We start from the raw sequence: 12,929 nt of genomic DNA, 5'->3' as shown, positions 1-12,929 counted from the left end.
AAATATTAGTTATAATAAAAGAGTTGAGTGTGAAACCCTAGAGAGGTAACATAGGATTCAGAGTAGCAATCTGAATTACTGAATTAATGTTTTTACTCTATCATTATTTATGTTTAAAATTTCACTGATTTATTAAGCAAATGTTATTGTTGCTGTTTTTAAACTAATTTCTAAGAAACATAGCCAAGATCATTATTTAGAAAACATCTTTTAGAAAGAAGATTTAAATAGCAATAATTAAAGTGGAGAATTGAGTAAGTATTTAAATACAACATATACCCGTTTAGTCCTTCCTTTTTCTTAGCCACATTACTAGGTGCTGGGGATGCAAAGATGACTAAAATATGTGTGAGCACTGTCTCTCAAGAAGACATTGAATAATGTCTTCCCGTGTCAGGGCAAGACATGGCTTTTCTTGATAAATTTGAGTGAAAAAGTAAAGTGGATTTTTTTTTTCTCCAGAACTCCTCAGATTTTTCTGGAATATATAGATTCAGATTTAGCTGTTTGTTGAGTGGCAACTGAAGACTTGTTTTCTATGCCTTTTGCTTAATTAATTTATATTTGAAATTTGATTTGGGTGGTAATGTAATTTTGGAAATTTGCAAAGCTGAGTTTTTGACAATATATATTTTATTTTGTTTCTGGTGAAGTATACTCAATGTTACATTTAAATAAAATTTGCATGATAATCTAAGAGAGGGCTCCTTTCCTTCCTTTTTGTGGGTGGTTACCGCTCATCTCCCTAGCAGTCGGTGCTCCCAAAGGGGAGGAGGATGAGAGACCGAGCTATTTTTTGCAGATCTTTTTGATTGCATGTGAAATATAGAATGGAAATGAGCCTGTCTGTTTTTAATTTTTTTTATGGGCTATGATGTTCTAGTGAAGACCCATACTGGAAAAAAAAATTAAAAACAGGGAACTCCAAGTTTGTCAGACATTTCACATGCAATCAGATAGAATTGAAGTAAAGTGACTTTCTCTTCCACTGTTGTCACTTGATGATGGCAGTGCCTTTAAAAATTCTCTTCTTATTTATATGCCTTGCAAGCAAGAAAATGCTCTTTGGATCAAGACATTTTAAAAATATTTCCCTAAACTCTAGGCTTTATGGTCCACATTAACACAAAAATTGTTGCTCTCAGTATTTGCATTAAATTTTGAAGAGTTGATAAGATACTCTTTAGTTTTTTTATGGTGCTTAAAGAATGCTAATAAAATGACTACTACACATGAATTCAACAATTAAAAATTTATAACACAAATGAAAGATAGAAAAGTAAAATGTGGCTTCTATCGTACAGTCATTCGGGTGAATTATTAATGAATGTTTCATCAGGATGAATGTAGTGCTAAACTTCTATTGTTTCCCAACAAGAAAATAATGTAGCTTCATGAATGAGATTTTACTATTAAGGTTAGAACTTTAAATGACGTTAATAACCTTTCAGTACTGTGAAAAATACATTTACTCCCCTTGACTTACAGTAAGAAAATGTTTGCACATTTTTCCCCTTAATTTTAAAACTGCCTTACTTCTCAGTTCCCCAATTTCTCCCTTTTCAAATCTGAACCTACATTTTATCCTGGTTTCTTTTTTGGTTTGTTAAATTAGCTGCTACTCTTACATGAAAGACTGCATACTTTTCATCAGGATAGGGTAATGACCACCTTGACTTGTGCACATTTGATCATACTATATCTATTGGGATGTCTAGATGTAGTTTTCTGTTTGGATCTTTTCTGGCACCCTGTGAATGCTGTTGGTATTATTTGAGTTTTCTATATTTCATTTATAAGCAGATATGATTAAATCTAGGTGGGAAAAATTTTAAAGTGTTAACATCCTTTTTGTTAACTCTCTTTACACAAAACTTTGCACATACCTTTACTGTAAGACTGCACATTGTATAGATTGTTTTTCTTATCTTTCCTGCTAAAATATGTGTTCTCCTAGAGCAGGAACACTACCTTATTTATTTTTAACTTTCCAGTGCTCATCACAGTTCTTGATTCACTGTAGATGTTTAATAAATAGTTGTAGAAAGTATAAATTAATATTAGGCTCAACAGTTTTTATCTTCAAAGAATTTACAATGTATTTGGGAAAATAAAGCAGAAATGAATGAAGATGTTTGAGAATAATTGCATAATACTGTATTTGCCCATTTAAGTAGTACCTTGCAGAGTAAATACACTAATACTAAAAGTGCTGATAGCGGTGAACTTATCAGGATGTGTAGCCTTGGAAGGAAAACTTGCTTGACAACGTCTTCTGAGTGTATTTATTCAAACCTTCAGTATGAGAACCACACTGAAGGCCATTTTTATCATTCAACTATGCAGCACTAAAACATATGGTCTTGTTTAATTCAAGAAGTTTACAATGGTATGTTGCCTTGGCATGCTTATAATATCCATTGATGTTAATTAGAACTCTGTGCATACATCTATAGAATATAATTGAAACTGATCTCGTGGAATTGTCTTATGTGAAGTAAAACAGCAAGAAGGCATTAAATGTGATTATTATTGTGACATATAAAGATATGATTTTTCTTACATATAGAAAAGAACAAATCTTTACCTTAAGAAGAAACAATTATCTTTTTTCTGAGTCCTAGAACTCATAGATTTGTTTTTGTGTGTGTTATGTTTAGGGCTTGGAGAACAGATGAAATAAAACTGAAACAAAATGTAAAAATTAAGAATGTTTTTTAAAAATAGAACAGGTACTAATTTTATACTTTCTTTGGTTATGGATGTTTCCTGCCATGGCCAGAAGATTACTCTGAAGGGGAGAGTTACTGGAGTGTTTCAGAAGGGCAACAGCATTGTTTGGCCAAAGGGTTTTTTGTTCTCTAGGCTCATCCAAAATTCATCACCAGAAACAGCCATTGAGTATCCTCTCAGATATAACTCCAAGTTGAGAATGACGATCTATAGTCTAAAAAGGATGACTTTAAGTGGACAAAGCAAATTAGCAGAACGTGCACTCTGATCATACGTTGAAAGTTCAGCCAGAAAAATACTTTCTGAGAGCTATTTTGAGGGTAGCACTTTGCTAAATGGATATTCACTAAACTTTCTCTTGGAAGTAAAAGAGGTAATGCTAAACAATGCCTGTATTAAGATACGTAGTTGTAAATTTCCTGGTTTAAAAGCATATGTCTTATATATTTAAATTGTTGCTTATCTATTCATATTCAGGTTTTAGCACTTTCACCGAGGTTACCTGTCTCTGTCTCTGCCACTGGAATATGAACTTGTTAGTGTTTTCATCTCTTGCATTGGTCATTCCTGCCATGTGTTCCGAAAGCTCTTCCTTCAGAGATCAGCACAGACACCTTCCTCTCCTCCTTCAGGGCTTTGCTCAAATATCACCTCAGTGAGACTTCTTTGGCCACTCTATTTAAGATTATAATCCTTATTCCTTTCACTCCCAGTCCTCCAGTTTTCCTTTTTCCTTCCTGAATACTTACCACCTTCTAAGAGACTATATAATTTACTTACTTATTTTCATTGTAGTTTGTCTGTCTTCCCTTACTCCTGCTGGAATGGGAGCTCCAGGAAAGTAGATCTAAGTACTTAGATCTATTTAGTACTCCAGGAAAGTATCCTAAGTACTTAGAATAGTGCCAGCAGATAATAGGTACTCAATAAATAATTATTGAACTAATGTATTTATCTTACTTAGCATAGTGTCTGACACTTTGTAAACACTCAACATTTTTGATGACTTAAACAATTTAAGCAAAAATCTTGGATCAGTGGTCCTCAGAGTAAACCCTGCAGCTCTAGTTTTGTGGAAACCAGAGGACTGAAGCAAAAGTGTCCTGACATCTTAGATTGTATGTTAATCTCAGGAATGTTTTTCCTATATATGTCTACTTTGAGAGAAAAATCAGAATTAGGTATGGTTCTACAAATATAGGAGCTTTTCTTCCCCCATGCTTTGTAGGTTTGTCTTATCTTAAAGCCTTTATTGAATTACTAGAACGCAAACAAACAAAAAATGATAGTTATGGTATATATTTTATATTTTATTCTAAAAAATGGACTAAATTTGGCTTTTCCAAATGGCCAATTATTTAGAAATTCTAACACTATACTATGCCTGAAGTAAAAATTTGCTTAGTTTTCCAGTGACAAACTAATAACCGGCCAAATTTACAGTGAAAAATAAAAGTATACCACCTTTAAATATAGCAGCAAGGTATTTCAACATGAACTTTACTGTTTTAACCTACTAAACTCAAAGCAAAACAAGACATTCTTATCTCTTATTCATTTATTATCTTGGGAAAATATTTAATAGTTTCATTTTTTCTGATTCTAGAACCAAAATTAAAGTTATGGGATCCTTAGGTTTTGTTTTGTTTTGATTTTTCACACCGAAATATAAAATTTATGACTTAAAAGTACTCTAAGGTTTAGGTAACAGATCTAATTTACTTCTTAATAGGAAGTTAAAAAGCCTTTCAACGTTTCATAGACTTTGTGAGAATCCTGTATGAAACTTGTCACTGACCCTATGTTGAAGGAGTAAATACAGGGAAAAGAGACATTGGCTAATAGATAAATGTATGTAACTTTTCTGATGTACTGAGGTGATTATTACTTTTTCCCCCTTATTATTTTGTTAGTTTTTAAGCTGAAAGTTATTGTATAGTTAGAGAAGAAAGAAGAAAAGTTGTTACATAATTTTTCCTGACAAAATATGATGACTGGCTGGGTGTGGTGGCTCACACCTGTAATCCCAGCACTTTGGGAGGCTGAGGCGGGCAGATCACCTGAGGTCAGGAGTTCGAGACCTGGCTATCATGTCGAAACCCCATCTCTACCAAAAATACAAAAATTACCCGGGTGTGGTGGTGGGCGTCTGTAATCCCAACCACTCTGGAGGCTGAGGCTGAGGCAGGAGAATCACTTGAATCCGAAATGCAGAGGTTGCAGTGAGCTGAACTCAACACCACTGGACTCCAGCCTGGGTGACAGAGCGAGACTCCATCTCAAAAAAAAAAAAAAAAAAAAAGAAGAAGAAAGAAAATATAACAACTATGAGTTTTGCAGTCAGACAGCCCTGGGTTTGAGTTGATAAGTCTACTTGCTGTTTGTCCTTAATAAGGTATGTTATAACCTATCCACGCCTCAGTTTCTGTATCTGTAAAATGGGCATGACAGCCACGTTCTAGAATTATTGAGAGGATTAAATGTATTTATGTGAAAGTGCCTAGACATGTGCCTGGCATGTAGGAGGACTCAAATTTTAGTTTTATTTTCTTCCTTCATTTCCCACTTTAATCATAAAAACAAGATAAGGTGTGAGGAAAATACTGTTCCCAGGGAATTATTATAGAAAAAGAATTACCAATAAAAGATTGCTGCACACTAAATACTGGACCTGGCTATCTTTTAAAATACAATTTTAACCTCAGAATTCACTGTAATCAAAATGAAGTAAGTGCTAATGGCTGTGATCCTTATAGCAGATCTTTGAGGGTGGCAACACATAGCAAAGGTGACTTGCTTCAGGTCACGTAGCTGGGAAGCAGGCAGAGCCACAAAGCAAACTGTTGCTGTACGTTTATTTGTACTAATAGCAAGAGCTTCATACTGGGGCTTCGAAACAATACTGGCCTTGAGGCAACAACACAGGACAAGCTTCGCTATAAAAAGAGACTTTGGACATATTTCAATAAATAAAATATCCTTGGACTAGGTTCAAGATGGAACTGATCTATCCCAAAGTTACTCTGTAAGGAACGGTGTTATGATTAGATACCAAAATGGCAATATTATCTCCTCAAATATGTAATTGTGTTACATGTGTGTACACACACACTCACTTGTGCCTTCAAAAGACACTATTAAACATTTAAATAAAGGGAAAAATCTTTCCCAAACATACTTCTAAGCCAATTTAGAGGTCATTGAACAGATGTCATATAATACTAATGTTAAATTACCCTGTGTAATAAGAAAATTACAGTACCTAAGTGAAGATAGTAAAGGGAAACCATCCAATGAATTACTCCAGAATTTCAAAATGAAATGATTTTTTCAAGATTAACAGTGGCACCATATGACTTTAGAAAAGTGAGTCTGATAGGGAGAAGGGAAATAAGAGACAAAAGTGAAGCTTTTCTGTGTTTATATATACCAATATTTGGTTCTGATGATAGAAGGGCTAATGTAATAGTATAGCTTTAAATTGTCCAGGAAGTATATTATTATTATTAAATGGTGTGGCAAGATATTTATTAAAATCTGACCAACTTCTCATTGAATTGTTTAATGTAAAATCACAATAGTTGTTTCTAGTCTACATATATTTCCTTTTGGTATTAGATATACTTTGAAAACCTAATTATTTTGAGAATATAGTATAACCAAAGAATGAAAATGTACAAAGTTTGACAACTTCAAATAATCACTAGTATTTCTTAAAGGACAAACCTCACTTACAGTTAGGAAACAATATTTATACTTAAGGTTGAAAAGCCAGGATGTAAAAAAATTTTGCTAATTTGGAAGATGACCTTTAAGTGCACCAAAACCAAATAATTTGTAGGCTATGACATAGGGCACATTCCTACAAAATTTGTGTGAATACTGCTTTAGTGGTTCTTGAAAGACAAACAAAGAAAGCTGGAATGAAATCTTTATTCCCCTCCCAAATAAGATGGAGACTAACAAAGGAGTACAGCAGCACTCTTTCAAGGCTTGCCATTAAAACGAGGTCTCTGTAGCACAGTTAATGAGATGTTTCATAGTGGAAAACAATCTGTTTTTAAGAATGTTTAGATCAAAAGTAATTTCTAATCTATGAAATAAAGTCTCTTCAATACCCTTCATTCACTAGTAAAGCTTTTATGTTTGTATTATTTACTTCAATCAGATGTTTTCAATTTTACCTTTTTTTCTTGTACAAATACTTGACATGGTTCATCAATACTGACCAACAGTTTTATTCTCTTCGGAAAAGAGAGATTCATGAGAGAGGGAGAATGAAAAAGAGAGAAACATCTTTGCCTAAATGATTTGCAAGCATCTGTGCTTTAAGCTACTTTTTATGAACACTCCTTAGTAAATGACTCAAGGTAAAAAAGCAGAAAAGCATCCAATGTTAGGAAATTGCAATCCAATACCATGTAATTTAAACCTGCAGTTGCTTCTCTTGTACTAAATGACATACAGATGGGTAGCTTAGTTCTCTCAACTTTGGGAACACAATTGGTCTTTTTGTATGAATGAACGTATATTAACAAAAATATTTTGGATAGAATTTTTTGATTTTAATTGTACATATTTTAATTATGCCATTGAAAAGAATAATTTTAACCAAGTCATTTTGTCATGTTAAGTTTGCATTTAGTGATTTTGTGACAGTATTAACTAAGATACAACCCTTCCAACAAACACATGAGAATAAAATAATTTTTAAGAAGTCTGTACTGAATTAAGCAGAAACTCACCTATCACTGTTGACTGATTATTTAAGAAAGAGCCACTTTGCCTTCAAGCTATTGAGAGGCTTGTTCTGATAGGACAGACATTTCTCAGGGAAACATTTCTACCTAACCGTTGATAACAGCAAAAATACAAGTAGTAGGTATTTGGATAAAGCCTAGGATAAGACGGGGTCCAGTGAGATGAGAGATCAACATGCCGTTAGTGACATGCCTGCTGTGCCTGTGGATCTTTCCAGGCCAGGGAAGGGCTGAAGTATTTGTGGAAGGTCAGCAGAGGTGCTGTCTGACAACCTGCAGGCCCACTCCAAGGTGTATCTTGCTCTTTGGCTGTGGCTTGCTCTTTTGCTGCCTCCATTTTCTCTTGTGGAGAATCAACCGCTCTATCTTGGTGGCCCGGATTCTGCAAGCTGATATCCTTCTTCAACACCACAGTCAGGGTAACCGGCTAGACAATATTTTCCTAGTTTAAGGTCAGCGATCTCATACTATGACATTAGGTACCTTGAACGTAAAATAAACGGGAAGCATTTCCACTCCTAATCATATTTCTTTATATTTCAAAAGAAGTTGCATTTAGTATTTAGGAAACTAAGCAAGCTTTCTTCTAGTAACTTCAAAACATGGCAAGAACTCTCTACATTTAGGACCATCTGCAGGCTTCTTTCCCACTGTGATGGATGGCAAAGAAAAGCAATTTTACTGCAGTGAGTAATGGCTACCCTGTCCTGGAGTTATATTTCTTTTCAGTCATTTGCTCATGTAAAATAAAATACTACATATAAACAGGTGTTGTCTGAACATTTTACTGCAGGCTGTATAGGTTGAAATAAAAGCTGCCATTGTTATTAGAATCACATTAGAATTATTTCACCATTCAAATACAGTTAATCAGTAAAGTCTTCCTAGATATACTTTGCAAAAAGAAAATGTAGGTTTCTAAAAATATTCACATTTCCTTTTTTCTTTGTCTTTCTCCCTTTCTGTTTTTCCCACTCTTTCTTTGGAACTTCTTGAATCTGCATTAGTGAAAATGCCTTCTCCTGTAGTTTATTGAAAGTTTCTTGCTGCCCATTTAACATGGTAAGATACGGTCTTTGAAGAGATATACAGAATCTTTATACTTTGAAGGAGTATACAGAATCTAGTGAAGTTTCTGATGGAATCATGGAGAACAGTAATTCCTGGTCATAGAAAAATATATTTTTAGGGCTCAAAAATAGGATGGTAGTTAAATCATCCACAATGGAAATGGAATTTTGATGGTTTCAGGCTATTCTACTAAGTTGCAAAATTATTGCAGACTTACGGTTTAACATAATATGCCCATCATTTTATATATACAGTATAAATGTTTGTAAATAGACTTATGCTTTTGAATTTATTTGGAAAAAAAAGGGTTTCAGGATACTGGGAGTTATAAAGCATGCACCTTGTGAATGATCAGTGAGTTTTTAGTATCACATGCTAGAGACTGGCTGTAGCATATTGTCACTGCTCCAGTGGAATCATCTGAATCTTAAGAAACATTCATTTTAAACGTAGAGAAATAATCAGCTGCAGTTCAGGTAAGCATTTCCAGTGCATTAGAGACTGGTCTGGTCATTGACAAGTGACTGCAGAAGCTGTGCTGTGGCGGTCAGCCAAAGCAATTATTTAGGATTCAAGCTAAAAAGGCTTCTTCTCCCATATCCTCTCTCTTTTCAGGGTCGTGTAGGGATAAAAAGAACTGTAAGGTGGTCTTTTCCCAGCAGGAACTGAGGAAGCGGCTAACACCCCTGCAGTACCATGTCACTCAGGAGAAAGGGACCGAAAGGTAAGGTGAGCTTTAATAAAAAGTCATTAAGAGCTAGATTTCTTCTCCCCCTGCCCTCTGCAGTGCTCTTCCTTGCCAATTAATTTAAAGCATTCTATACTTACTTGCTAAAGTCTATGAATTAGTATCCTTGAAAAGGTTAAAATGGTGTTGTTTAGGTTAAGACTAAGTTTTATTTGTTCTTTTCTCCATTTAATGAATACTGCATATCTGATATAAAGTCACAGAGCTTTTGTTAAGGGCGTGTTTTTAGTTTACTACAAAATGTGTGGAAGTAACAGCGATTTAGGTACATTTTTTGGGAAGACATCACAGTAAGCAAAACCATGAGGGACTTGGCACTATGCCAGGATGCTGAAATTTTGAAGGTGGCCATTGTAAGTATAGACGTTTTGGCTGCAAAAAGAAGGTAGCATAATTTAGTTCTTTTCTACCCAACTCCAATTTCTTTTTGAAGCACATGTGGAGAAAGTATTTATTGGCTCATTTGTGGTTGGAATGTCAAAAATTTTCAATAACTGCCCTCACATGGCTTTGGTCCTTGGAAGTTCGCCCTAAGTCCTGAAAAAAGAGTTTGTTCACTTCCAAGACTGTTTTTAGTGAATAAAGCCTCTCTCAGCTGATTCCAGCTCAAAGGTAACTTGCCAAGGTCCGACGACTTTGTTGTCTAATTTATACCATGGAGCTTGGCGTAAGACCGTAGCTTACCTCTGATCCAAATTTATTAATGATGTAACTTCTTGTTTTCATTCATGAACTGAAAGAGCTCTCTACTACACATGGGATCCCTGTTAACAGGCAACACTCTCTTCCTGTCACAGTATCTACTGTTTACTGAATTTACCAAATGTTGAATCTCTGACGAAGTCCAACCTTAGCATACAATGAGCTAGCAGTGGACTTCAGTCTCAGCTTGCGAGGATTTCTATCCGTTCTGTTGTGTACATGACTAGCAAAATGATTTAATGCACACAAACAACCAGAGATTAGGTCATTCTTAAAAATTCTGTTTATAAAAAATTTGGACCTCATAAAGAGGGTGAAAGGATAATAAAAACAAGCTGCAGAGCACATAGACTTTTTGTTGGGCTAGCACAGCTGATTTGTATTAGCTGAATGACCTCCTAGCCTTTAAGATTGTTAACTTAGAAAAATATTCCCTTAAAGCTGCAATATTCCTTTTCAAACCAAAAAATAAGACTCCTTCCACTTGAAGTCTTGGACCCTTCTGCATTTTCTGGTATATACTCTTGTACACTGTAAAGTAGCAAAATCTTATGTAATGTTCTTTCTGTGAATCTAAACTACAGGCTTTTTTTTTTAATAGAAAAAAATCTTTTTCTAAGCATTACATAACTAGATGGCTTGATTTTTTTATGTAACTTGCACTAGTTTGGAGTAGTTATATGCACATTTTATTATATAGATTTGAAATATATTAGTAAAGTTCAGATTTCCATATGTTTGGTTTGTTTTCATTCTAGGACAAAAAGCCCTTGAAAGATTTATTAGAGAAATATATTTTAAGCAAATACATTCTGTAAGAAATAATGCTAACTTTAATTTTTTAAATGATCTGTTTATTTATCAGTGCCTTTGAAGGAGAATACACACATCACAAAGATCCTGGAATATATAAATGTGTTGTTTGTGGAACTCCATTGTTTAAGTAAGTATGTTGAAAACCTATAGGTATGGCTGTATCATAGATGGCAGCAAACTAGTTATTGCTTTTTCATCTTAGAATCTTTCCATTGCTGAATTTTCTTCTGTTTGTTTTTCTATTTCCATTTACCCCCAACAAAACAAAAGTAATTATTGATTTCATGGTAAATTACCAGTGTGACAGACTGGCTGATTTTGCACTACTTGGATCTTTAAAATACCCGACATTAACTTGTTCATGTCAGTAACCATGGTGCTTAGCAGAGCTATGAAAGAGATTTTGGCAAGCATAGAAATGTTTATGCATTTACTGATTTTTTAAATCTTCAAATGATGGCCTTAAATATTTATTGGAACATAATGAAAAGTTCTTCATGTATATACTTCACATTGAATAAAATCCACCAAGTAGATTATACTTTTGCAATGAAGGGAAATACCTGTATTGAATGTAACATGGGAACATACCTTTACATAGGTAAGCAAATTATGTAATATGAGGTTAACAGTTTTTGCATAGATTCAAAATCTTTATTTTAAAGATCCCAACAGTTTACCATAAAACAGGCAGCACACTGGACTTTCTGACTAAAATAGTTCATTCAGATAGTGTATTCTGGAGATTATGGATGTTATTCAAGAAAGGGAAATCTTTACCAAAAACTTATTTATCTAGGTGGAGAAAATTCTAGAAGCCCTATGCTTCCCATGGGTTGCTGACTTGGGGGAATAAAAAGGCAGAAACCTTAATTGGGAGTAAATGTCATTGGCTGGGTGTGGTGGCCCAGGCCTGCAATCACAGCACTTTGGGAGACCAAGACGGGTGCATCACTTGAGGTCAGGAGTTCAAGATTAGCCTGGCCAACATGGTGAAACCCCATCTCTACTAAAAATACAAAAATTAGATAGGCGTGGTGGTGTGCGCCTGTAGTCCCAGCTACTGGGGAGGCTGAGGCAGGAGAATCACTTGAACCCAGGAGGCGGAGGTTGCAGTCAGCCAAGTGTGCCACTGCACTCAAGCCTGGGCGACAGAGTAAGATTCTGTCTCAAAAAAAAAAAAAAAAAAAAAAAGTAAATGTCATTTATTTAAAATAGAATTACAGAGTTTCTTAGGGGAAATAAATAAACAAGGATCTGATACTTGTAGCTAAAACACACTTAATATCTCTCCATAAATGTTTCTCTTTTAAAAAACCAGCATTTACTGATTTTCCAGAAATAACAGGAAACAGTGGTTTCCTTGAAATTAAAAAAATGTTTCTTACATTGCACAAACCTTATTGAACATTACCATTGGTTGAGAATCTGTTCTGAATTCTTACGTATTCCTTCTGTTAAAAAACCGACCCTTCAAATTGTCACCCATTTCCTCTCAGAAAACACACTCCTTATATAATGTTTCAACACCTTTAGCTTATGTCATAATAGTTGATATAACACTTAAGATAGTTGCTGAGCCATGTTAAACTTGTTAATATCCCAAATGGTAAAAATTGGCCACATCCCCTTTACTTTTTGATTCAGATTCTCCATCCCCTTCCCTATCATGTGATTCACTAAAGTATGGGATCTAAAGAAAACTTACTGTTTTAAATAAGAAACAGAACCACTGTAAATGAAGGATTTAACCCTTGTGAGATTTTTGAGTCACAAATCCTAAAAGCAAGACCCTTATCCAAACATAGATGCTAGTGGGAGTCAGGTTTCACATTTGATGTGATATTGCCTCTATTTCATCTACTTCTGTGCTTACAAGGAGAGCTGTTATTTTCCACATTTATAAGGAATGTGATTTAATACTTTCATTCTACTTTTTTCTTCTTTTAATTGTTTGCTTCTTTTTTACTTGTTTTCTTGTCTATTTTGGGAAAAATTCCTTGCTGTATCCTTCACTGGAGAATGTAGTCGAGTAGCTCATTGGTCTAGTGCCAACTTCTGTATGTGTACTTTCCTGAAACTGATATGTCTGAGAGTCT

At 34.6% G+C, this 12,929-nt stretch overlaps 1 protein-coding gene across 3 annotated transcripts in view; it reads left to right on the top strand.

The window, feature by feature from the left end:
- Positions 1–12,929, top strand: part of MSRB3 (methionine sulfoxide reductase B3) — a 189,102-nt gene that overhangs the window by 39,204 nt on the left and 136,969 nt on the right. For all 3 annotated transcript variants that reach the window (XM_057299408.2, XM_003824792.4, XM_034935506.3), the window contains 2 exons: positions 9,180–9,288; positions 10,880–10,957. In XM_057299408.2, the coding sequence (XP_057155391.1) occupies positions 9,180–9,288; positions 10,880–10,957 (187 nt within the window). The remainder of the gene's footprint in view (positions 1–9,179; positions 9,289–10,879; positions 10,958–12,929) is intronic.

This window comes from Pan paniscus, chromosome 10 (assembly GCF_029289425.2).
Source record: "Pan paniscus chromosome 10, NHGRI_mPanPan1-v2.0_pri, whole genome shotgun sequence".
NCBI lineage: Eukaryota > Metazoa > Chordata > Mammalia > Primates > Hominidae > Pan > Pan paniscus.
This window is presented reverse-complemented; position numbering and strand designations above follow the sequence as displayed.